Source organism: Alnus glutinosa, chromosome 1 (assembly GCF_958979055.1).
Source record: "Alnus glutinosa chromosome 1, dhAlnGlut1.1, whole genome shotgun sequence".
Classification (NCBI taxonomy): Eukaryota; Viridiplantae; Streptophyta; class Magnoliopsida; order Fagales; family Betulaceae; genus Alnus; species Alnus glutinosa.
In genome coordinates, this window is record NC_084886.1 from 1,863,982 (window position 1) to 1,885,623 (window position 21,642).

At 39.4% G+C, this 21,642-nt stretch overlaps 2 protein-coding genes across 3 annotated transcripts; both read right to left on the minus strand.

The window, feature by feature from the left end:
• Positions 1–375: 375 nt before the first annotated feature.
• On the minus strand, positions 376–19,122 carry LOC133864808 (mannosyl-oligosaccharide glucosidase GCS1-like). 2 transcript variants are annotated; one of them, XM_062301237.1, is made up of 22 exons: positions 18,634–19,122; positions 18,474–18,547; positions 17,418–17,669; positions 16,167–16,341; positions 15,749–15,835; positions 15,571–15,639; positions 15,157–15,253; positions 14,360–14,442; positions 12,837–12,944; positions 11,869–11,990; positions 11,589–11,696; positions 11,352–11,425; positions 10,615–10,740; positions 10,050–10,117; positions 9,219–9,368; positions 9,088–9,138; positions 2,286–2,342; positions 1,551–1,700; positions 1,277–1,368; positions 1,041–1,150; positions 886–946; positions 376–800 (listed from the first exon to the last, which is right to left on the minus strand). In XM_062301237.1, exons 1-22 carry the CDS (start codon positions 18,931–18,933, stop codon positions 656–658), a joined length of 2,559 nt encoding a protein of 852 aa, XP_062157221.1. In that variant the 5' UTR covers positions 18,934–19,122; the 3' UTR covers positions 376–655. The 2 variants fall into 2 exon arrangements, with proteins under 2 accessions (XP_062157221.1, XP_062157213.1); XM_062301229.1 differs by having other exon boundaries at positions 886–949; positions 18,634–19,117.
• A 514-nt stretch (positions 19,123–19,636) lies between these two features.
• LOC133858523 (uncharacterized) lies at positions 19,637–21,642 on the minus strand. The gene is made up of 3 exons (XM_062293999.1): positions 21,214–21,642; positions 20,597–20,674; positions 19,637–20,491 (listed from the first exon to the last, which is right to left on the minus strand). Exons 1-3 carry the CDS (start codon positions 21,437–21,439, stop codon positions 20,046–20,048), a joined length of 750 nt encoding a protein of 249 aa, XP_062149983.1. The 5' UTR covers positions 21,440–21,642; the 3' UTR covers positions 19,637–20,045.

Sequence of the window (21,642 nt, forward strand, 5' to 3'; positions counted from 1 at the left end):
AAAACAAAGAGAAATGTTACGAGTACTAATTTTTTTACAAAAAGATGAATACTAAAAAAATGCGAAACTTATTCATTGTTGATAAACAAAACAATTAATAAAAAGAAATGTTACGGGTACTAATGAATAAATTTCACATCATCTTTGAGAGTACCAAGTTTTCTATAAAGTGATGAGTGTCAAGATAATGTGAAGTTTATTTATTGGAGATGATCAAAACAATTAATAAAAAAAAATGTTACGGGTGCTAACTACATTAGCTTGGTACTCATCTCTTGATAAAAAATTTAGTACTTCTAGCATTTCTCATAAACAATAATAGTAAGGTTGTAGGTTGTCTAAAATGCTTTAATTCGCACAGGAAAAAAAAAAAAAAAAAAAAAAAAGAATTTGCTTGAAGTGACACAAGCTCCTACAATTTAGGCTCATGCAAAACATTACACCACTGAACACATGATGCACGTGAAAGGGCAAGCATGCGATGTCGTGCAACTGTAGGCCTTAGTGATTTTGTTAACCAAACTTTTGATTTTCCTGCGTCAAAAAAAGAAGGAAAAAATAAAATAAAAAAATGGATGCCCCTACCATTAAAAGCATCACATCTAACTTTTTTTGTGTGAATGGGATATCATAACAATTCTTTAAATAATGTGTCCTAACTTTCTTCATAAGCTTCAGCCATGATTAATAGCACGAGTGCTGTCCAACCAGTAAAAAGCCGTGCACCCTTTCCCTTGCCTTTCTTCTGATCATACTGTTCCCACAAAAACCCAGTCTGGCGATAATTGCGTACCACATTTCTGAAGCAAGAGGAGAATGTTATTTAAATTAATTGGCGAGTTCTGATGAGCTTAAGCCATATTCTGGCATGATGTGAGACAGTACCTGATCAAGTTGCCCCTCAGGTCATCATAGGTGGCTCTGGCTCTGTCCCTATATGGTCCATCTTCTGTGACAATCACCACAAAAGACTTGGATGTAAAACTATTTTTTGTTTTCTTTTAGGTTCTTTTTCTTTCGTATAAAGCATGAAGGTTTACCTTTAGAGTAATGGTGGAGTGCTGAAAGAATCATGTAATTTATGTTCATCCAAATTGGACCTCTCCAATAAGGTGGGTCATGCTCTGTGTTGCGTTTCATGTATACTGAGCTGTAGCATACAAAATGACATGTTGTAGTCAGATTAGTTCTAGAATCAACACGGTCTCAAGTAAGTCATCAGAAAGGTGTCAGATATCTATAAAACCACAGTAACTAGCACGAGCAGATTATACACCTTGTTTTGGCAAGAGAACGAAGCCCATAGTCGGTCCATAGGATACTATGGTTTGAGATGAGGTCAAGCTGTTTTTCCAGAATCCATGATCCCTGTGTTAAACAATACGCTTGAGAGATCAATGATACCGAATGGACAAAACCACAAACCCACCTACTACTTATAAAATAAAAAAGAGCGACTGCTTTATATTTCCGTGCCAGTACGAAACGACACAAGCACCAAATAACAGGTCAAGCAGCGTCTTCAAGATTAGATTGTCTGTGCAACTTACAGGTGGAATGAGCCTCCAAATGAATGGGAAAAGACTGACATAACCAACATGAGGAACCAGTCTCAACCGAGGCCTTTCTAGCACTTCGCGCACAAGCTCTCGAGTTGCATAATTGTCTCCTACCTTTTTATCTTTCCAACTTAAACGAACCTAGCATGATTAAACCAACTTTCAAAACAAGCAGGTAAATGTTACGAGCAAAAAGGTTATAGCAAGACATGTTCACCAAATGATATTTGATTCAGGAGGGCAAAAGCCATTTGACAACAGAATCCTTCTAAAGCTATTGTTTCAACAGTGATAGCAAATGCTAGCATGTGAAGCCTGCATCTTCACCTTCTACACACTAAGAAGCCTAGAAATTTGTAGTCCCTCAACCAATTATCATTCTGTTACCTACTAGCAAGATAAAATTAATGAACTTTCATTTCTTACCAAACGAATAGGATGTATAAACGTTCAGTTACTTTTTTTTTGAAATATACCTCAGTATCTCAATTCACCAAAAAGAATAAGATGTGGACATCACAGGTGAAAAAGAAGAAGAAGAAGACGTCAATATACAATCAACAAGAGTTGGAAAGATAATATCTTGTGGAATCCTTGCATCATTGACATATAATCCTACAATCATGGAGGACCCATGTACCATGTGCAGTTAATGTTTATGAAAAATGCAATATTATAGAAATGGTATCAAAATTTGAGAGGAACAAAAACATACAGACAGTGTACCTTTTCAGTATGATTTCCAAAATCAAAATAAGCTCCGTATGCATCATCAAAGTGCATCTGTTTAAAAATCAAGCACATATATAAATTAAACTATAATAGCAACCCCCATATTAAGTGTACTCACCTAAGCATCCAATCTAGTAATAATCAGTTATTTCCTATACTTTATCTAGAAAGAAAAAAATCACCATTATATATTAATCCCCCATGCCGTTTCCTTCTTCCCGAAAGTAGAAAGGGAAATTTTTTTGTGATAAATATTCCAAAAGTTAAAAATCTCTACTAGAGACTATTGTCAAGTAAGTTTAGGGTTTGAAATGGGGTTTTCGAGTAGTTGGTCGGTGGAAGCTAAAGAGTTTGAAGTGGTGGTTGTAGGGGGGGAATCAGGGATTCGAATTAGGGAGAGCTGTAAGGGAAGACATAGGTCGATCTTGTTGGATAGATCGGAGTTAGCCTGGCTGCTTAGATCCTTCGAGTCTTTGGTGTGCGTGGAAGACTCTCGGGTGTTTTGGGATCAGTCTCGGTATGGATTCCCGCGGATCATTGCGCAACGGCATTTCAACAGACATGGCGGTTTCATGGTGATAGAAGAATTTGTGGGGAATCGGAGGAAGGACTCGATCTTCATTCCGGAAGGAAGAGCAGGGCAAGGCTGGATAAGCTTTCGTGAGGAACTGCGCTTGGTTTCTGTGTACCTAAGAGACGGTTCCAGAGCCAGGGTGGCTGATTCGGAGGTCCATGCGAATCAAAGAGGGAGGAGGAGTTATGCTGAGGTGTTGGCAAAGAATGCATCCTCGCTGGAAGCACCTTTTGGAGAGTTTACCGGCCCTGTAGCTAGAGTGCCGAGATGGGTTAGAAATCTCTCTGTGGGGTGTAAGGGTGATCATTGCCCGGCGAAGAGTGATGTTTTTGGTCTGGCGGAAGGGCATCACGCTTTGGAGACTCTTCCGGCGAAGCGGATTGGTACTGAGGAGAAGAATTCCCTTCCTGGGGCTCCTGAGTCTCGGCAAAGTGTCCCCATGCAGACGATTCCGAAGGTCACAGCGAGGAAAGGAACAGCGGCGGGCGAGATAGGTTCAGTTCCGGATTCGGCTCCGACTCCGACAGTGGCTCAAGCTGAAATCTCTGTTGCGTTGGGAAGGTCGTCTGACACTAGGCATGATGTAGCCGAACCTACGTCTCTCCCTGCTGCACGCAACAGCCATACTGGTGAAAGCTTCGATGTCGGTGCCCTTAGAGAGTCGTTAGAAAGGATGAGAAAGGAAATTGACTTTTGGCTGAAGGGTTTGGCCTTGGTTGATGGTGGTGGTCTGGGTCGAGCAGCCTCTTCTAGGGCCCGGATGGTGGGTTTCAAAGTGGCTCGGCCCAAGTCTAAATCTAAGCCCATATCGAAAAAGATAGCATTATCCAATTCAGCCAAGGCCTCCAAAGGAAAGGGTATCCTGGAGTGTCCAGACCAGGTTTTGGAGTGGAGGGCTAAGGTGGATCCAGTCGTCTCCCCCCCTTGGGCCCATGCGAATTCGGTGCACATTAATGGGGCTGGCTATTCTCCGGGCTTGGACGCCGGTAACCTGACGTCTGGTGCCTCTTCCTCTTCGTGGGTTCCGGCTGTGGGTAAGGTCGTTGCCTCCTCTTCTCACGACGGCAAGCTTCGTTCGCCGGTGAGGAAGCCACCTGAGCTGGTTTCGGCAGGAACAGATCCAGACGCTCGGTGCTATGATTCTCGTCCTCAGAGCATAGTAGACGTGACTTCAAATCCAGCTCTGGGTGTTGATGAAGGGCAGATCCATGGTCAGTCCAGACCTGAGGTGCAGGTGGAGGCAGAGGAGGTGCAGAGGGAGGAGATGAGGGTGGGGGAGCTGATAGTGGGGGCCGGTACAGCAGGGGATGAGTTGGCTTCGAAGCAGGAGAAGTCGTTTTGTAGTGAGACCCCTGTTTTGTGTTTAGAGGGTGGTCTAGTGAGGGTGAAAGACCCGGCTAATTCGCAGTTGAGGAGTGTGGAGATGCTGAGTGTGCCTCGGGAGTTGACAGGGGACGTGTTTGGGCTTCAATCGGTGGATATGGAGATTGTTCCATGCTTTGGCAGTGCTGGAGGGGAAGGGTGTGAGTGGATGGGGGGGCCAGTGGAGGTTTCAGTATCCCCTGGTCTGCAGGTTGGATTATCGGGTGAGGATTCAAGAAGATTTACTCCCGGGGAAGTTGGTTTGGTGGAGCTCAAGGAAGGGGGAGGGGATGTTGTTGTGGGTTCTCCTCTCAATGCATATTCGCTAGACTTGGGTGGTTTGGGGTATTCGGATTGGGTGATGCAGAGTGCTAATGAGATTTATCCCATTGTTGGGATGACATTCGTGGGGCATAAATTGCAATTGTTAGCCTTTTTGACTAGTATAGAAGAGGAGAGAAAAGAGGAGCGTCGATTGGGTAAAGGTCGCACGAAGGGCAAGAGAGAGATTAAGAATTTGGAGAGCTCTATTAACTATGAGGCCAAAGGTTCCGGATTGAGTAGTGGGAAGAGGAGGGCAAGGGGGCTAGTAGTAGTGCCATGAAGCCGAAGATTCTTTCTTGGAACGTAAGGGGGCTGAATAATAGGCGCAAACGCTTAAGGATTTGCAATTTGCTCAGAGATTGGAAGGTGGATCTTATTTGCTTCCAAGAAACGAAAGTGAAGGACCCTTCTAGGCAGTTTGTGCGTAGTCTTTGGGGGTGTAATTATGTGGATTGGTGTTGTTTGGATGCTAGTGGGGCCTCAGGGGGTATTCTTATCTTGTGGGATAAGAGGGTGGTGGAAAAAGTGGATGTGTGCGTGGGGAGGTTCACACTTGCAGTCTCTTTAAGGAATGTTGATGATCATTTTGAGTGGGGTTTTGTGGGAGTGTATGGTCCGAATTGCAGGGTTGATCGGAGGGGTCTTTGGGGTGAGCTGGCGGGGATTATGAGTTGGTGGAGTTTGCCTTGGTGTATAGGGGGAGATTTCAATACTACTAGGTTTCCTAGCGAAAGATCTGGAGTTGGTAGTGTGTCTGCCATGAGGGACTTTTGTGATTTCATCTCTGACCAGGGTCTGATGGATTTTCCTCTCGCTGGAGGTTCTTATACGTGGTCGATTTCCGATGATCCTCCTGTTTGGTCCAGAATTGATCGTTTTCTTGTCTCTCCTGATTGGGAAGATAGGTTTCCTGAGGCGTCTCAGAAGAGGCTTCCCCGCCTTTTCTCTGACCATTTTCCTATTCTCCTGGAATGTGCTCACTCTTCTGCAAGAAGTAGGCCGTTCAAGTTTGAGAATATGTGGCTCAAGGTGGATGGTTTTGTGGGGTTGGTGAAACAGTGGTGGGACTCATTCTCTTTTCATGGCTCTCCTAGCTTTGTGCTTGCATGTAAATTAAAGGCTCTCAAGTCGAATTTGAAGACGTGGAATGTGGAGGCCTTTGGTAATGTGGAGAGGAACAAGAGAAAGCTTCTTGAGGAGCTTCAGGCGATTGATATAGTGGAAGGAAGTAGGGCTTTGGTTGAGGGGGAGATTCAAAAGAAGCTGGAGGTCGTCAGTGAGTTAGAGAGATGCTCTCTGTTGGAGGAGGTCAGCTGGAGGCAAAAGTCCAGGGTGAAGTGGTTGAAAGAAGGAGATAAATGCACAAAATTCTTCCACTCTATTGCCAACTCAAACAGAAGGTATAACTCTATTGATTCCTTGTTGATTGGAGATTCCATTTCTTCTAATCCGGCAGAGATAGGGGAGCATGTGGTTCAGTTCTATCAAGATCTCTTCTCGGAGAAGCATAGTTGGAGGCCTCGGTTGGATAATCTTTCCTTTGATGCCATCTTAGAGTCAGAAGCAAGGTGGTTGGAGAGAGCCTTTGAGGAGGAGGAAGTTAGAAAAGTTGTGTTTGCTTTTAATGGTGATAAAGCGCCGGGTCCGGATGGCTTCTCTATGGCTTTCTTCCAAGCTTGTTGGGAGGTGGTGCGCTTGGACATTATGGAGGTTTTTTCTGAGTTTCATGCGAGAGAAGTTTTTGAGAAGAGTTTGAATGCTTCTTTTATTTCTCTTATTCCTAAGACTCCAGGAGCCTTGTCTCTCAAAGATTTCCGGCCCATTAGCCTCGTAGGAGGTATATACAAGATTATTGCAAAAGTCTTGGCCAACAGATTGAAGACGGTTATGGACAAGGTTATCTCCAAATCCCAGAGTGCTTTCATCCAAGGAAGGCAGATTCTTGATCCAATCCTTATTGCGAATGAATGCCTTGATAGCCGTATTATATCAAGGGAGCCGGGAGTCATTTGCAAAATGGATTTAGAAAAAGCTTATGATCACGTTAATTGGGATTTTCTGTTGTATATGTTGAGGAGATGCGGCTTTGGGGGAAAATGGTGTTCGTGGATAGCTCGGTGTATCTCTTCTGCTAAGTTTTCGGTGCTTGTCTCTCGAGGCCTAAGGCAAGGGGACCCTTTGTCTCCTCTTTTGTTTGTATTTGTTATGGAGGCGCTGAGTCGCATGATTACTGCGGCAGTGAGTGGGGGTGTGTTGGATGGTTTCAGAGTGGGTGGTGCTTCTTTTTCCCATCTTTTGTTCGCTGATGATACATTGATTTTCTGTGATGCTAGCTCCGCCAAGATTCGGGCTTTGCGAGTTCTCTTGCTCTTATTCGAGGCTGTGTCGGGGCTTAAGGTTAATTTGGCAAAATCCAGCATTATTCCAGTGGGAAATGTCGATAATGTGGGTAGGTTAGCCGACATTTTAGAGTGTGAAGTTGCTTATTTGCCTGTGAAGTATTTGGGTCTTCCATTGGGGGCTCCTTACAAGTCTACTCGTATTTGGGATGGTGTTATTGAGAAGGTTGAAAGACGGTTGGCTAGTTGGAAAAGGTTATACCTATCTAAGGGAGGGCGAGTGACCCTTATCAAGAGTACGCTTTCCAACTTACCTACGTACTATATGTCTCTGTTCCCTATTCCGGTGAGTGTTGCTTCTCGCATTGAGAAGTTGCAGCGCGATTTTCTGTGGGGTGGCATGGGTGAAGATTTTAAGTACCATTTGGTGAGTTGGGAGAAGGTTTGTACTCCAATTTCGTACGGGGGGCTTGGCATTAGGAAGCTGGTTCAGTTTAATCGCGCACTGTTAGGTAAATGGTTATGGCGATATGGTATGGAAAGGGATGCTTGGTGGAGAGTCGCGGTGGACTCCAAGTATGGAAGTTTGTGGGGTGGGTGGTGCTCCAGAGAGGTTGCTGGGGCGTTTGGAGTAGGGTTGTGGAAGTTTATAAGGAAAGGTTGGGAGAACTTCTCCAAACTCCTTAGATTTGAGGTGGGGGATGGGAGTAGGATCAGATTTTGGCATGACTTGTGGTGTGGAGATTCGATTCTGAAAGAAGTGTTCCCTGATCTCTTTGGCATTGCTCGGGTGAAGGATGCGTCAGTGGCGGATAATTTGGAGAATTTGGGCGGGTCCGTTCAATGGAACGTGAGTTTTTTTAGAGAGGCTCATGATTGGGAAGTAGATGTTTTTGCCTCTTTCTTCCAGTGGCTGGGCTCTACCAAGGTAAATATGGAGAGGGCAGATTGTCTTATATGGGTCCCATCCAAGAAAGGTGTGTTCAGGGTGAAGTCATTTTTTGGTTCTATGATGTGTGCTGGAGGTACTCGGTTCCCATGGAAGTGTGTGTGGCGGTCTCAGGCTCCCCCGAGGGCAGCTTTCTTCACTTGGTCTGCAGCTCTAGGCAGAATTTTGACCTTGGACAATCTTAGGAAGAGGAACTTAATTATTGTGAATAGATGCTGTCTTTGCAAGCGGGATGGGGAATCAGTGGACCATATTCTTCTGCATTGCGATCTGGCCTCAGCTCTATGGAACAACATTTTTTCACGCTTTGGTATCGCGTGGGTCATGCCTAGAAGTGTGCTTGACTTAGTGGCTTGTTGGTGGAAGTCGGGGAGATCTGGGAGTGCTACTTCTTGGAAGATGGTGCCTATTTGCCTTTTTTGGTGTATTTGGAGAGAAAGAAATCTTAGGTGTTTTGAGAATTTAGAAAGCTCCCTAGAGGAGGTGTTAGAGTTGTTTCTCCATACTTTGTATGTTTGGTCGATGGCTTATTTGTACCCTCTATCTATCAGCTTTGCTGAATTCCTCACTTCTTTTTCGCTTTCTAATTAGGTGTTTCCTGTTGTATACTTCTAGTGTACGTAGGGGCGCCTTACGCTTTCAATAAAACTATCATTACTTATCAAAAAAAAAAATATTCCAAAAGGTTGTGAAGCAGGTAAAGAATTATGGAGTGTGATTTTTACCCTTTTCAGTATATAATGAGTTATGCCTAGAAGGGTGATAGAGTTGTTAGATTGTTGATGAGGTCAGCTGGGTAGTAGTTCAGTTTTAGCCGCTTTGAGGATGTCCCCTTTGTGCTTAATGTGGAGTCTTTGGAGAGAGCGGAATGCAAGGTGTTTTAAAGATCGTGAGAGGCCGATGGAAGAACTCAAGAACATCTTGGTCAAGTTGCTTTATATATGGACAGGGGTGCATAACATTTTTCCCATTTTTTGAACTTTTCTGCATTTGCGGATTTTCTTTTTTCTTTTTTTAATCCTTAATGGGGGAGTGATCTCTTGTCTACATCTTGTGTACTAGAGTTGCGCCCCTCCACACTAATTACTGATATGCATTACTTATCAAAAAAATTCCAAAATTTCAAAAGTAATACATATTTATGGTATAAAATAACACCGTCATTTCACAGATTACCAATTGAAAAAGATCAAAAAGTAGAGGAATGAGAAACACTTTCAGACAGCATGATTAAAAAAAAAAAAAAACCTGATTCAGAATTTCAAAATCTGAGAGCAGCTTAGCTGTTGTACCATAATCCTGCATCATTTATTTCAAAGGTCAATTAACTACTAAATGAGTTATAAGAGTATTCTAGATTTCTTTTCTCATTATTATACCTTTCCAGGTTTATTATCCTTATCAAAAAGCTCTGCAATGGAATGCATGCAATCTGCTGCAAGATACATCCAGCATCTGAGATCCAAGTGGCGTTCATCTTCACTTGGGTGTGAAGCACGTGGATAATCATCCAAGCCAGAGGACAGTGACTGGAGACGTCAAAAACAATGTCAGTTTACCACTTCTCTTCAATTTGGAAAAATCTTCCCAGGAATCCAACATTATACTGATAATAGTGTTAATTAAATTAAGACTCCAAAATAAAATCCAAATTGTGGAATTATGTATGCCATCATATTAGTCATAGGACCACCAAAAATCAAGAGTCAAGATATCCAGAAATAAATTATATTGAGGTGGTGAGTGGTAAGGTGGGTTGACAAAATTGCACTACACTCAGATGGCCACTAAAAAATACTTTCACCGAGACCCAAGGGTCAAACATAGTCAAGAATTATGAATAAAGCACAATAGTTGTACTGGGTCTCTCTAATTTATTGTACCAGAAATGCATTTAAAAAAGAGAGGAAAAGAGGTTGCAGCTTGATGTGAAGGAACCCCCTCAACCTTACAAGATAAAAGTCATTTATTGGCTAAATGTTTCAAATGCACCAAATCCCAATGGTTCAAGGCCATGATGTCTGCCCTGGTGCACTGCTGTGGTTTTCCTGCCTAAATCATGCTACTTTGACTCTAAGAAGCTCATAAAACAAGTGAAATTTTATACCTAAATTATAAATTAACCCAACATCAAATATCACATTCTATAGGAAAGGAAAAGGAAAAACAATCTGTATACTTCAAGACTTATTAATGCTGTAAAATAGAACCTTTGGATTTAGTTCTCGAGTTGTTGTACTGTCTCTCCCGTGCCAATAATAGCTGCTTGTATCCTTCCCTGTGTTAACAAAGAGAATACTCCAAGAAAATCAGAAAATTGAAAATTAAATCCAATGCAGACAAGCATTTATCTGTTGCGTGATTCCAGTTGTCTAAAAAATCTATTATCACGGATGACATCAAGCTCTGATTAGGAAGAGTTGCATTAGGTAGATGAACAAGGTAAAATTTTTACATATGTACAAGCATATATATATATACACCATGCCAACAAATGCTACACAGTCTATATCCTAAAATAATATTACACAAAATCATTAAATGTATCGTAATACTATTTTAGATGACATCAGGGTTAGAGAAAGGAGGTTGGAAAAGGTAGAAAACATATGGAAAACTTAAAAACATAATAAACACTGATGCCACCAAGATCTTTTACAAAGTCCCCACCCTCAATAAAATTACATACAATCATCACATGTATTATTTACCCCATCCATCCCTGCCCCCATCCCCAAAGAAACAACCAAGAAAAGAAAGATTAGCCTTATATACCTGACTGGGTAGTATTGAACCATTGGAACCATGCTTCAAGGCGAACAAAAGCCCGTTCTAGAAATGAAGAGATCTCATTGCTTTCAGCGGCAGTAAACTTGTTTTTCTTTAAGCTACGAACAATATCTAGAAGAAGGAAAGTTTCAAAATACATTGAAAATTAGGTTTACAGAAAACAGTACATTCTTATTTAGATAATATAAGTACAATTTTAATATGGAAAGACATAGAGTAGCAAATGATTCAATCTCCTGTTATCATGCATAACTGAAACAACTGGGGAAAAAAGAAGCAGCAAAGTCTGACTTGTTTGAACAAAGCACCATTCTATTTAATCCCTATGAGAAAAAAATATGAGCTATACTTATAAAAAGAAAAAAAAAAGAGCTGTGGTGTCGATTTTCAGATCAAGATAACTTTTAATTCACTTAACCAGGAAAAAAAAGTTTAATAATCTTAACCTGTGTTGATAAGTAATCTCAATCTTGAAAATCTGAGTCCTAAATGAAACTCTAAATGCAGTTCTGTTTTCTCTAAAGAAACATTGGTAAGAAACATTGCCTTATGCTATAACTTGTGTCGACACACTAGCATCAACATAAGCATCACCTTTAACTCTTTGGCATTATCTTTTAAATTTGCATATAAGAAGCATTCAAAATGTCAATAAAATACAATGATGGGAAATAGATTCTCCGGGAACATTGTACCAAAAGTTCATTGAGAGAAAACCTTACCACGTAACACTAAAAACAGAGTAGGTGGATTTCCATTAGTGGAGTGTTGGGGAACAAATTCCGCTGGAACCTTACTGCAAGTACTCCAAAAAAGACTTTGCATTACTTTACTGGAGAAGCCGAAACATCAAAATTTGTTGCTAATAATTAAAAAGGGCACTCTATAAACCTTTTTCTTAAGTAAAATTTGTTTAAAGAAAAAAAAATGGTACAGCCAAATAAGATAATCCAGATCACCTTAGAGCTTCGGCACCCAAAATTTGCTCACGTGGAATCCATCCATCAACATTCATTAGATCTAACCAGTGTCCAATGATATCCAAGCAAATGTGAATATCCCAACGCCTGGTCAAAATTTAATAGTATATATATGGTGTTACTGGTAATTATTAGTAGTTAAGAAACACCAAATTTGGAGAAATTGCATATTTTCTAAAATGTGAAGGTAACAGGAAATCTGCACTTGTGAAAATGGAACAACAAAATTTGGATTTGAACAGTAAAAGAGACCACTAACCAGATCAGCAGCTGATGAAAACCTTCATCCCATAAAAATCCCCTTGGGAAGAAGGGTCGACTTGGAACAGCTGTGTAAAGCTCAGCTGGCCAATATTTAATAACATTATCAAGACCCCCAAGCTGCAAGAGAAAATGGCCCACTGTATGACTTTGTCAGAGGTCCAAATTGATGACAGCTGATGATGAGTACGAATAATAGCAGTTCCACAGGTTGTAAAAGAAGGGGGAAAAAAACACGAAAATTAAGAATGAAAATGCTACATTGTTAAACCTGTCAGAACATAATTACTACTGCACACAACAGAAGATAATGTAAAAAACCTTTTTATTAAAAGTGTAAGGTGCCCCTAAGTACATACAAAAGGAAGAGCCTAGCTAGAATGAGCAAAAAGAACAAGAAAATCATTATAACTAATCGTCAAATGAGAAACATAAGCAACAACCCTAAATTAATACCTAATACTTGATAATGCAAAAAACCTAATACGTCGTAATACTTGAGTTTTGCCTTTTTTATTTCTGATATATACAAATACTCTGAAATCAAAGGTTTCAGAAGTGAAGCGAATCAAGTGGGTTGTTGTTCAGCAACGCTCTATCTGATCATGTTATTGGAAAGCCCCAAGAAGGACAGGAAACAACTGAAAGCTTCATTTGCCATTTCCTCTCACTGTCTATTAATCATTCTGTTAACATCCAACTTAAATACATATCAAAATCTCAAACACCATTGTAATCACTATGGCCAAGCGAACTAACTAGACATCAAGCCGGATAATGGTGCAACCTGAGACGTGAAGTAATAGTGCAAAAGTCAACATATGTAGAATAAGAACTTCATATGGCTGATGTCGTCATTTATGTTTGCAATGATCAACGTTGATCAACTTAATACTTAGATGCTACTGACAAAGATCTCACATCACATAAAATACGACGGAAACAAAACAAATTCATAATACTTACATTTGGGTCCCTTGGGAGAGCAATTGTTGACTGGCCAAAGGAATAGCCTATGCCACCCAACATGTTTCCAACAGCAGCCTTACCAACAATCACAGATTCAGAATCGAGCTGAAAATATAATGCCAGATTTTCAGAATTCTTCAAGTTCAAGCAGAATAAAATTTACGTGCATAAGACAAACTTAAAGGAAAAAGACTTCAAATGACTGATGAATCTTCTTCCTTCCACTCATTTGCCTATGCAGTTTTAATTTGCTTGAATTAAATCAGACATAGGAAGTTCCAAGCAATTGAAAATGTGCAACTCAAGGATTGACTCTCGCACTGTTTTTCCAGAATGTATTTAACCAACCTCAACAGTTGTTTGGCTTAATTACATTTTTCAATTGTTTTTTTAGGGTAAATTCCACATAACCCTCTCAAACTACCACTCAATTGACAATGTTCCCCCCAAACTTTCAATTTGGACAATGTCCCTCCCAAACTACCAAAAATTGTCAATGTTCTCCCCAATGACGAAAATCCCCTTAACAAAATAAAACATAATAATAATTAAAAAAAATTAAAAAAAAAAAAAAAAAAAAAAAACATAAAAACCAAGGATGGCCAATTTTTTTTTTTTTTTTTTTTAAATAAAAATTGCGTTTTTTTTAAAAAGATTTTTTTTTTTGAATTTATAGGGGTATTTTTGTTTTATTGAAAATATTGTAAAAATGTCATTTTTGTCTTTTTGCTGGTCTTGGGGGGGGGGGGGGGGGGTACATTGACAATATTTTGGTAATTTGGGGGGACATTATCAATTAAGTAATTGTTTGAGGGGGTATGTAGATTTTGTCTTTTTGCTGGCCTTGGGGGGGGGGGGGGGTACATTGACAATATTTTGGTAATTTAGGGGGACATTATCAATTAAGTAATTGTTTGAGGGGGTATGTAGATATTTTGGTAATTTGGGGGGACATTATCAATTAAGTAATTGTTTGAGGGGGTATGTAGATTTTTCCCTTTTCTTCTTCTTCTTCTTCTTCTTAATTTTTTTTTTTTTTTTTTTTTAATTTTTTTAATTTTTTAATTGTTTTTTTTGAAATTTCAGATATAGGCTTGGAATAAACTAACTATTAGATCAGAAATTATTAGTAGCATCCTAGAAGTAAAAAGGAAGCATGAGGGAAGGCATCAATCCAAGGGAAAATAAGGACTTAAGTAGGCTGCAGGCATCACATAAGACACCTCATAGTTCAATGAAGTACTCAAGATAGTGGACAAACTCATTCCATCACCAAGGTTTAATCAGCTTATCCAGCGCATTCACCATTCCACCATATTGTTCAGATCTAAAACAATATCATAGTAGGGAGAACTATATGTTACCTCACATCATCCATGCAACTACTAAAAAGAGATGTCAATGGTGGCAAGACATTCAACAACCAGGTACGATGCTATAGTGTGTTATATATAGTATCAAACTAGAACAATGACAGTAAATGGAAACATTGGAAATGGTTTCCAAAGATTAATCGATACCTTGTCAGCCAGGTTAAAGCTCTTCTCAAATTTAGTGTCAAACTCTCTTTGCTTCTCTTTCAACTGACCAGTCAGTAAGGTACCTAATATTTAACAGTAAGACTAACAGAGAGTTAGAAAGGAGAAATAACAACATTTCATTAGGAAGCTAATGTAGAAAACTTTCCCTAAATTCAGGAAGGACCTGCCCCTGGGCCTTGGTTCAGCTGGTAAAGGGAAGGTTGGGATGAGGCTAGGTCCTAGCTTCAAACTTACAAAGCCAAAAAAGAAAATGAGGAAAGGCCTACAGATCTTAATATAGAGAAACATATCCTAGATAATTAGCAGTAATGAGGACTATATTTATCGTTTTGACAGGATATGTAGCAGTAGAGAGGACTGATTTATGATTTTGACAGAAACCATGATAAAAAGCAAGATTAGCAGTAAGATTGAAGGCAGAGTGGAAATTGGTTCAACAATCTAGTCCTAATGGTAACCCACAATGATTTTCAAAGATTAAACCTACAGATCCCCTATCAAGAACTCTGATTTTACCTAGCTCAAGTTTCAGGTTCCAGATTTGTTTTCTTTTTCTTTTTCTTTTTTGCCCCCTTTTTTTCTTTTTCTTTTTTTTAACTTGCATATTTTTTGGGATTTCTCATATATACTTCGTGTCTGCTTGGGTAAAGCAGCGGACATGCAGAACTTTTTTTTTGATAGGTATCGGACATGCTAGAACTCAAATTAAAATAAAAACAAAATTTGAAAATGCATATCATAGACATATTATCATATTGAATGGACGTGGAAGGCACCTGTAAGGCTGCTGACACGTTCTTCAACTCTTGAGCTTTGCAAACCAGCTCCAGAGACAAACACAATATCCGTTTTGAAAGGAATCCGAGCAGAAATCTGCTTAGAATTGGAAAACCTCAGAAGGTTGTGAGAATGAAGAATCCAAGGATGAAAGGTGTCAGCCAATTTAGTTACTAAACACTCGGTTTCATATTAGAGACTATGGATTGAAACCCACTTTCACTAAGGATATCTTTTTTTTTTTAGGCCCCACCGGGGAGAGGGGGGGTGGGTGGATAGGAGCTGCTACCTTTTGTTAAGTAGCCCATAAGCTCGAGTTGCCACCAATGGACTAGAAAAGAAATCTTGTGCAGTTGACAGATAATCCACAGCTTTAAGATCCTAAATTAGTTATTAACACTATAACCACATACCTGAAAAACTAGAATATTTGGAGAATCATCAGATGTGTCAGATAGCTTCAGCCAACCAAACTTTCTTGCCTGGTGACATGTACAAAAAAGGAAAGAAATCAAAATAGCAATTTGAAGCAGCACAGTTGTTCGAACAGTCTATAATACAAATTGGGATGCAAATGAAAATCTGACATACTTGTGCTCCAAGGTTTCCCTGGACAAGATCAGATAAATTGTGAATGTGATTTGTCTTAAAACCAGAATAATGGACTTCCAAATTGTCCTGCAAAAGAGAAAACACGAATATGTAGGCCACAGGTCAGTGTCCAAGCTAAGAATGCAAAAGATCATCAAATAATTCTTTATTTATTGGTAAGTGGAAAACATCAAGGACCATACTACTCAACAGCACAGTTCCTAAGCTTTTTTTTTTTTAATAAGAGGATTTCATTAAAAACCAAAGGGCGTACCCAAATACACAGGAAGTATACAAGAGAAACACCTAAATAGATAAAGAAAAGAAGGAAAAAAAAAAAAAAAAAAACCACCACTTCTATCATTCATAAAGAAGCAAAACACTTGGATTTTTACCAGCACTCCTTTGCAAACATTACCATTGATTTTAAATGAAGCTGCCAATCTCCAACATCCATTCGTGAACCTGATGCAAGGAGAGAATCCTCACGAATGTCCAAGATATCTCTACTCAAACTTAGAGCGTTGCCATCTTCATCAGCCATATAGAAGAATATATGTGCAGTTCTCCCAATGTCCTCATTCCACTTAGATCTGTGGAAAAACCACAACAGTAACAATTTATGGTAGGAAGTGTAAATGAATTCCTAATGAAGACACCCCACATTCTGCCAAAAGCCATGTGCATTGCAAAGTATGCTTTCATGCCTTGCAGTTCTCTTAATAAAAAACAAAGAAAGAAGAAACCTTGCAGTTCTCTTAGCTGTAGCCATTATGTTGAGATAATATAGCATTCATGCCTTCAGGGAATCCTCTGGAATCCTCTCTTGTTAAAAATGGCTCAAGCAGCAATCAAAGTTTTCATGCTTCATACTGTGAATAACGCACGAGGCACACAACTATTTGGAACAAGGTTCATCTCGTTCCTAATTATGCACATCATGTATAAACCAAAAGTACGGAACTCGTGTTGCAAAATGAGATTTGCAGAGCATTATAAGTTTTTTTCCCTCAGAGAAAAATCATTTAATTTGATTAATTTATGTTAATCACTAAATCCAACCCTCTTAGTTCAGTTCACTAGAGGGTGGGTTTCCAAAAAATGGCTCTTCTGTTCAGAAATGAAATGTTCTGAACCAAACAAAAGTAATTAAATAAAAAAAAAAAAAAAAAAAAGTGGCTACGGAGTGAGTGTACACTTTTAGACAAAAAGAAAACAAAATAGCTTGATGCCTAACCTCACCTACAGGATTCAGTCACTTTTCTCCAAGATATTAACCAACAAAATATGTGCGTGACTAGATAGTTTTTTGATAAATTATCTAGTTGCACAAAAAAGAAAAAAAGAAAAAACTATCTAGTCACACACATATTTTGTGCGAAAATATGGTTATAAAAAGCATAAGAACCTTTTCCAAAAGATAACACTATAAATTTATTTAAACAACTCCAAATGGTCGATTGTGTTGTTCATAAATCAAAGCCAGACAAAACGCCTGAGAGATCACTTCATGCAGTCCTAACAGGACCATCAATTTTTAACTCAGTTTCAGATGCTACTTTAACATTTTTAACTCAATTTTAAGGCTAAATTCATAAAAAAATCACGCTTAGCATAGCACATGCATTTGATAGAGAAAATGTCATATTTAGGGGGTCCGGCCACTTACTGCTCACTTTGAACATCAATCCGAACAGCCCAATCTCCTCCATAGCCACTGCCATCAACCTTTGATTTCAAGAAACTTGTTGCCAACACCATGTCCTGGTCAACCAGAACTTGGTGTCCAAAATCACGTCCATTATGATGTGTCCAACCATATGTGCTTAGCTCATCAGAATCTTGGCAGAAATGTCTCATGAAATAACTTCCATCCTTTACACCAAGCCACATCAACCCGGCAATAAGAGACCGTGGAGTCCTGCCAGTTACAGCAGCTTATTACCAACACATCTTTTGTATCTCATCAAGTTGAATGGAAGTGGAGAATAAAACGAATATAAAAACCATAACATCTAACAATGACGCTTTATTTTCCTCTTCTTTTCGAAATATAATGGCCAAGAGATCTTTTTAACTATATCATTTTGCAGAGAACCGGCATTCTGCTTTTAGCACAACCAAATGCCATGTTTTAGTGATTGTAGTAGCTGTAGTCGTTTCCAAACACGAACTCCACGTAGACACATGAATGTTTGCAGGTATGGAGATTATGAAATACTTAAATTGGATTTCCAAAATTAGCCTATTTATCTACAAATGCATAAAAAGCTACAAGTGTAAAAAATTTGTTTGATCTTTGAGTCTGGAATTTTGTTTACCTACTTTACTGTGAAATATGAATAGCCATTATCGACCACCCACTTTCTTACATTTCAATGGCAATTTCTAGAATACCGGTACCAAAACTGCTTTAGCCACCTTTAGAAAGTTTCAATACAGAGATACACCAATAGGGCAATAATCTCTACTCCACAAACATATAAATCAACACCGGAAATATTAGTTTTTTTCTTTTTCTTTTTCTTTTTTGAATTTTCTGGATAACCATCATGACCTGGATAATGATATCTATTCCTTTGATGCCTATTCACAGTTCATTTTGAAGGGAATATTTTGTAGCGCCAAAATTCAATAAATAAACCATTCCTTCAATCACGAAAAATAAATAATATAGCAACAAGCAGTGAACAAATAAAATTTTCAGCAATGGCAACGGAAATACCTCGCACGAATCCCTAGATAAACGTGAGGGCGATAGGTTCCCCAATACAAGCTCTCTCTGTGCTCGCCTTGGAACTGCCATAACCAATTCATCCATACTTCATATACTATAAATACCAAAAGGAAAACAGAATAAATAGAGGGAAAATGTCACATTTAACCTGAGGAAGGTCCATGACTTTTGGCGCCGGAAACGGCGTAACAACCCTAGGTCTCAAAGCTTCTTCAGCTGGATTTACAAGATGACGAATCAGAAAGAAGATCGCTAAGAACGCGAAAACGCTGAGCCCGAGCACGACTTTCAGATTAACGTCGAAAATCTGAATAGAGCTATGATCTCTGCTTCTACCTTTACGTGCTTTCGGGTTAGGCTTTGTGTTGCGGAGAGAAGCGTCGTCGTCGTTGGCTTCCGTGGCGGGTTTGCTTCTACTTCGAGCATTTCTTCGGCCATTCCCAGTCATTTTGCTTTAATGTGTACCCAAATTCACAGCATATGCGGATTTAGGTATTTTCAGGTAGCGATGAGAAGCGAATCTCAGGCTGAGAAACTCAGTGCTTGCATCGCTCCGTTTGCGACTTTGCGTGTCTTCGATCAGTCCACCGGAAAACGGTCACGACGAATATAGAATTGGGCGTGTAAGTGGGCCGGGCTGAGTTGAATATCTGGCCCTCTACAGCCCACCTGTCTGTACTTGCTAAGCCGAAGACCCTTTTAACGCGACTGGCTTTCCAAAGGACTTCTCAACTTGTTTATGTTTTTCGTAATTTAGTTTTTTAAGACGAGAGTTTATACTTTAGTGGCGCAGTCGCAGTTTATAAGGCCCATACGGCCACGAAGATGCAGCGTCTCGTACGGGTGATTAGTTGTTAAGGCGATCTTACAACATAAAAAGACGACTCTTTCTCACACGTCTTGTAGATCAGTCTGAAGTTGTTGGTAGCAAATGTATTACACGCTGCATGCAAGATATCAAATAAAACCATCCCTGGAATCAAGATCTCATTCAAAATTGTCTATATTATATTGATCATCCGATCCGCAAGGATCATGATTGGGAATCGTTTGATCGTCTTTCTCTGAGAAAGAGGCGAAATATAATTAGTTTGAATTCGAAACAACTATTCGAAATCTTAGTGAACTGTCAGGGTATTACAACTTTTACTACAAACTTCTTACAAATTGATATGGCCGTCCACGCGACACCGACACTTATCATATTTACAAACTGATATGTCAGTTTACATGACACTTATCCTGTCAAGTACTGAAATATGAACTAATTGAAATTTATTTAAAAGCATCAACAATTACAAATGTTCCCATGTTACTATATCCCGGACACAAGTGAACATGCAAAAATTTAGTCCTGCATTTCACAAATGCAGTAAAAACTAATAATCCCCAAGTACTTGCACATGATAATACAAGAAAGTTCATAATTCACTTTAGAATTGCTTCTCAGCCTGCTTGAGGGAAGCCAAGAAATATGAAAAGGGATTTAAGATGCCTTTTATGCTTTAGTTTGCAGTACTTTACAATATATATATATATAGACAAGAGTAGAAGCAGGGCTTAGCGTCCACTAGTATTGGCAAGGTTCAGCCTCTTCCTCCTCCCACTAAAGCTCAGGCTGCGCGCCAAATTTGGAAGGCAGCACAGTGTAGACTTGGCGAGTTTCCCCTTCCCGGGGTTGTAACTTCCCTCGGGAGTTGTCTCACAGCTGCATGCAGAGCTTGCTAGAGATGCATAAAGGGTTTGATTTGTAGATTTTGGAGGAATGTGAAAAATGGTGGGATTGGCTTTTGAACTTCCTTGTAAATTTGGACTGCCATGATCAACAGCATCTCCCCTGAAGCTCTCTTGAAAAAGCTCAAAAAGTTGTTTTTTCATCTCTGTTGGAGGGGGTTCAGGACTAGAACTGGGTGTACTGTTCATGTAAAGAGGTTTTTCTAATTCATCAGGAGTTTCTTCGAAGCTGCTTTGGTGGATAGGAGTGTTGCCACAAGACGGGGTAGTATCTACATGTATAAAATCGTCAGTAAAACAGAGTAATATGGCTATGCAAGAAACATTGAAATTAAAGAAGAACAAAAATTATGGAACAAATTGAAAGCAAATCTCACCACTACTGATACTGAAGAAATCTTCACAATCAGATTCTAAGCAGGACCTTGGATCAAAATATATTTCCTCTTTAGCACCTGCATGGAACAATGGGCACAAATAATTCAATTAAAGATGGTATATAGCTTATTCAGTTGATCACAATACAACTTATTTGAATTATTATTAAGGGATTCACATAATCAAAGACCATTATAATCAAGGAGGCCAAATCATTGATTGCAAATATTCAACCTAAACAGAGGAGGTCAAATCATAATCTTTTTCAGTAACAATTAAACAAAAGTACGAATCCACAAACTTCAAGTAATAAATCATATTAATCTCAAACAAAACAAGAACATCAGCGTTACTAAAACAAGAATTTATTACATCAGAAAAGAGAAGCTGATAATTATGCATAATCTGATTAGGCAAAAGTCGGCAGGAAACAAAGAACAATATTTCAGATAATCGGAACTCGTAAAAAAAAAAAAAAAAAAAAAGAGGACCAAAATGAAATAAACTCATAGTAGATAAAGGAAGCAAACGTAAGTAACAATGGCATTTAATTCTGGCCCATTGTCCAGCATTCTTAGAGGGAAAGCCAAAAAAGTATCCAAGTATAGAACCATACTTAATTCTCGGAAACTGGCTACATGGGATATCGGCGATGGCTGAGGATTCAAACCAAGTCCAGCAATTGAGTTTTGGCCTTTGACTTTGTTTTTCTTGATCGGTGATTCGATTAAGACGACGTCCAGCTTAGAACTAATTGAGCGTTGAAGTTTCAAGACCGAGTCCGAGGTTGAAGAAACAGGAACAGAGTTCCCCATGTCCAAAACATTGCCATGTTTATCCATTAGGAATTCAAATTCCGTTTTCTGCAATTCTATATAGAAAGAGAGCTAGAAGAGAACAGGGGCAGTTAGTTGGCTTAATGCTTTGAAAGAGAAAAGGTTCAACTGTTCCACTCAACTTGGTTCTGGGGATGGGAGTTGAATGGTCTTGAAAGCAAAGTAATGGCATTTGCAGACATGGGTCCCTCAAAAAAAAAAAATCTCTT

Excerpts from the sequence above, each read along its gene's own strand:
- LOC133864808 (XM_062301229.1), bottom strand. The coding sequence starts at position 18,933 with ATGACTGGGAATGGCCGAAGAAATGCTCGAAGTAGAAGCAAACCCGCC. Across the intron at positions 18,548-18,633 it reads AAGTCATGGACCTTCCTCAG|TTCCAAGGCGAGCACAGAGA; the intron begins GTTAAATGTGAC and ends TGGTTATGGCAG. Across the intron at positions 1,151-1,276 it reads CGTTCTCTTGCCAAAACAAG|CTCAGTATACATGAAACGCA; the intron begins GTGTATAATCTG and ends TGTATGCTACAG.
- LOC133858523 (XM_062293999.1), bottom strand. The coding sequence starts at position 21,439 with ATGGATAAACATGGCAATGTTTTGGACATGGGGAACTCTGTTCCTGTT. Across the intron at positions 20,675-21,213 it reads AGCCAGTTTCCGAGAATTAA|GTGCTAAAGAGGAAATATAT; the intron begins GTATGGTTCTAT and ends TGTTCCATGCAG. Across the intron at positions 20,492-20,596 it reads TTTCTTCAGTATCAGTAGTG|ATACTACCCCGTCTTGTGGC; the intron begins GTGAGATTTGCT and ends TTATACATGTAG.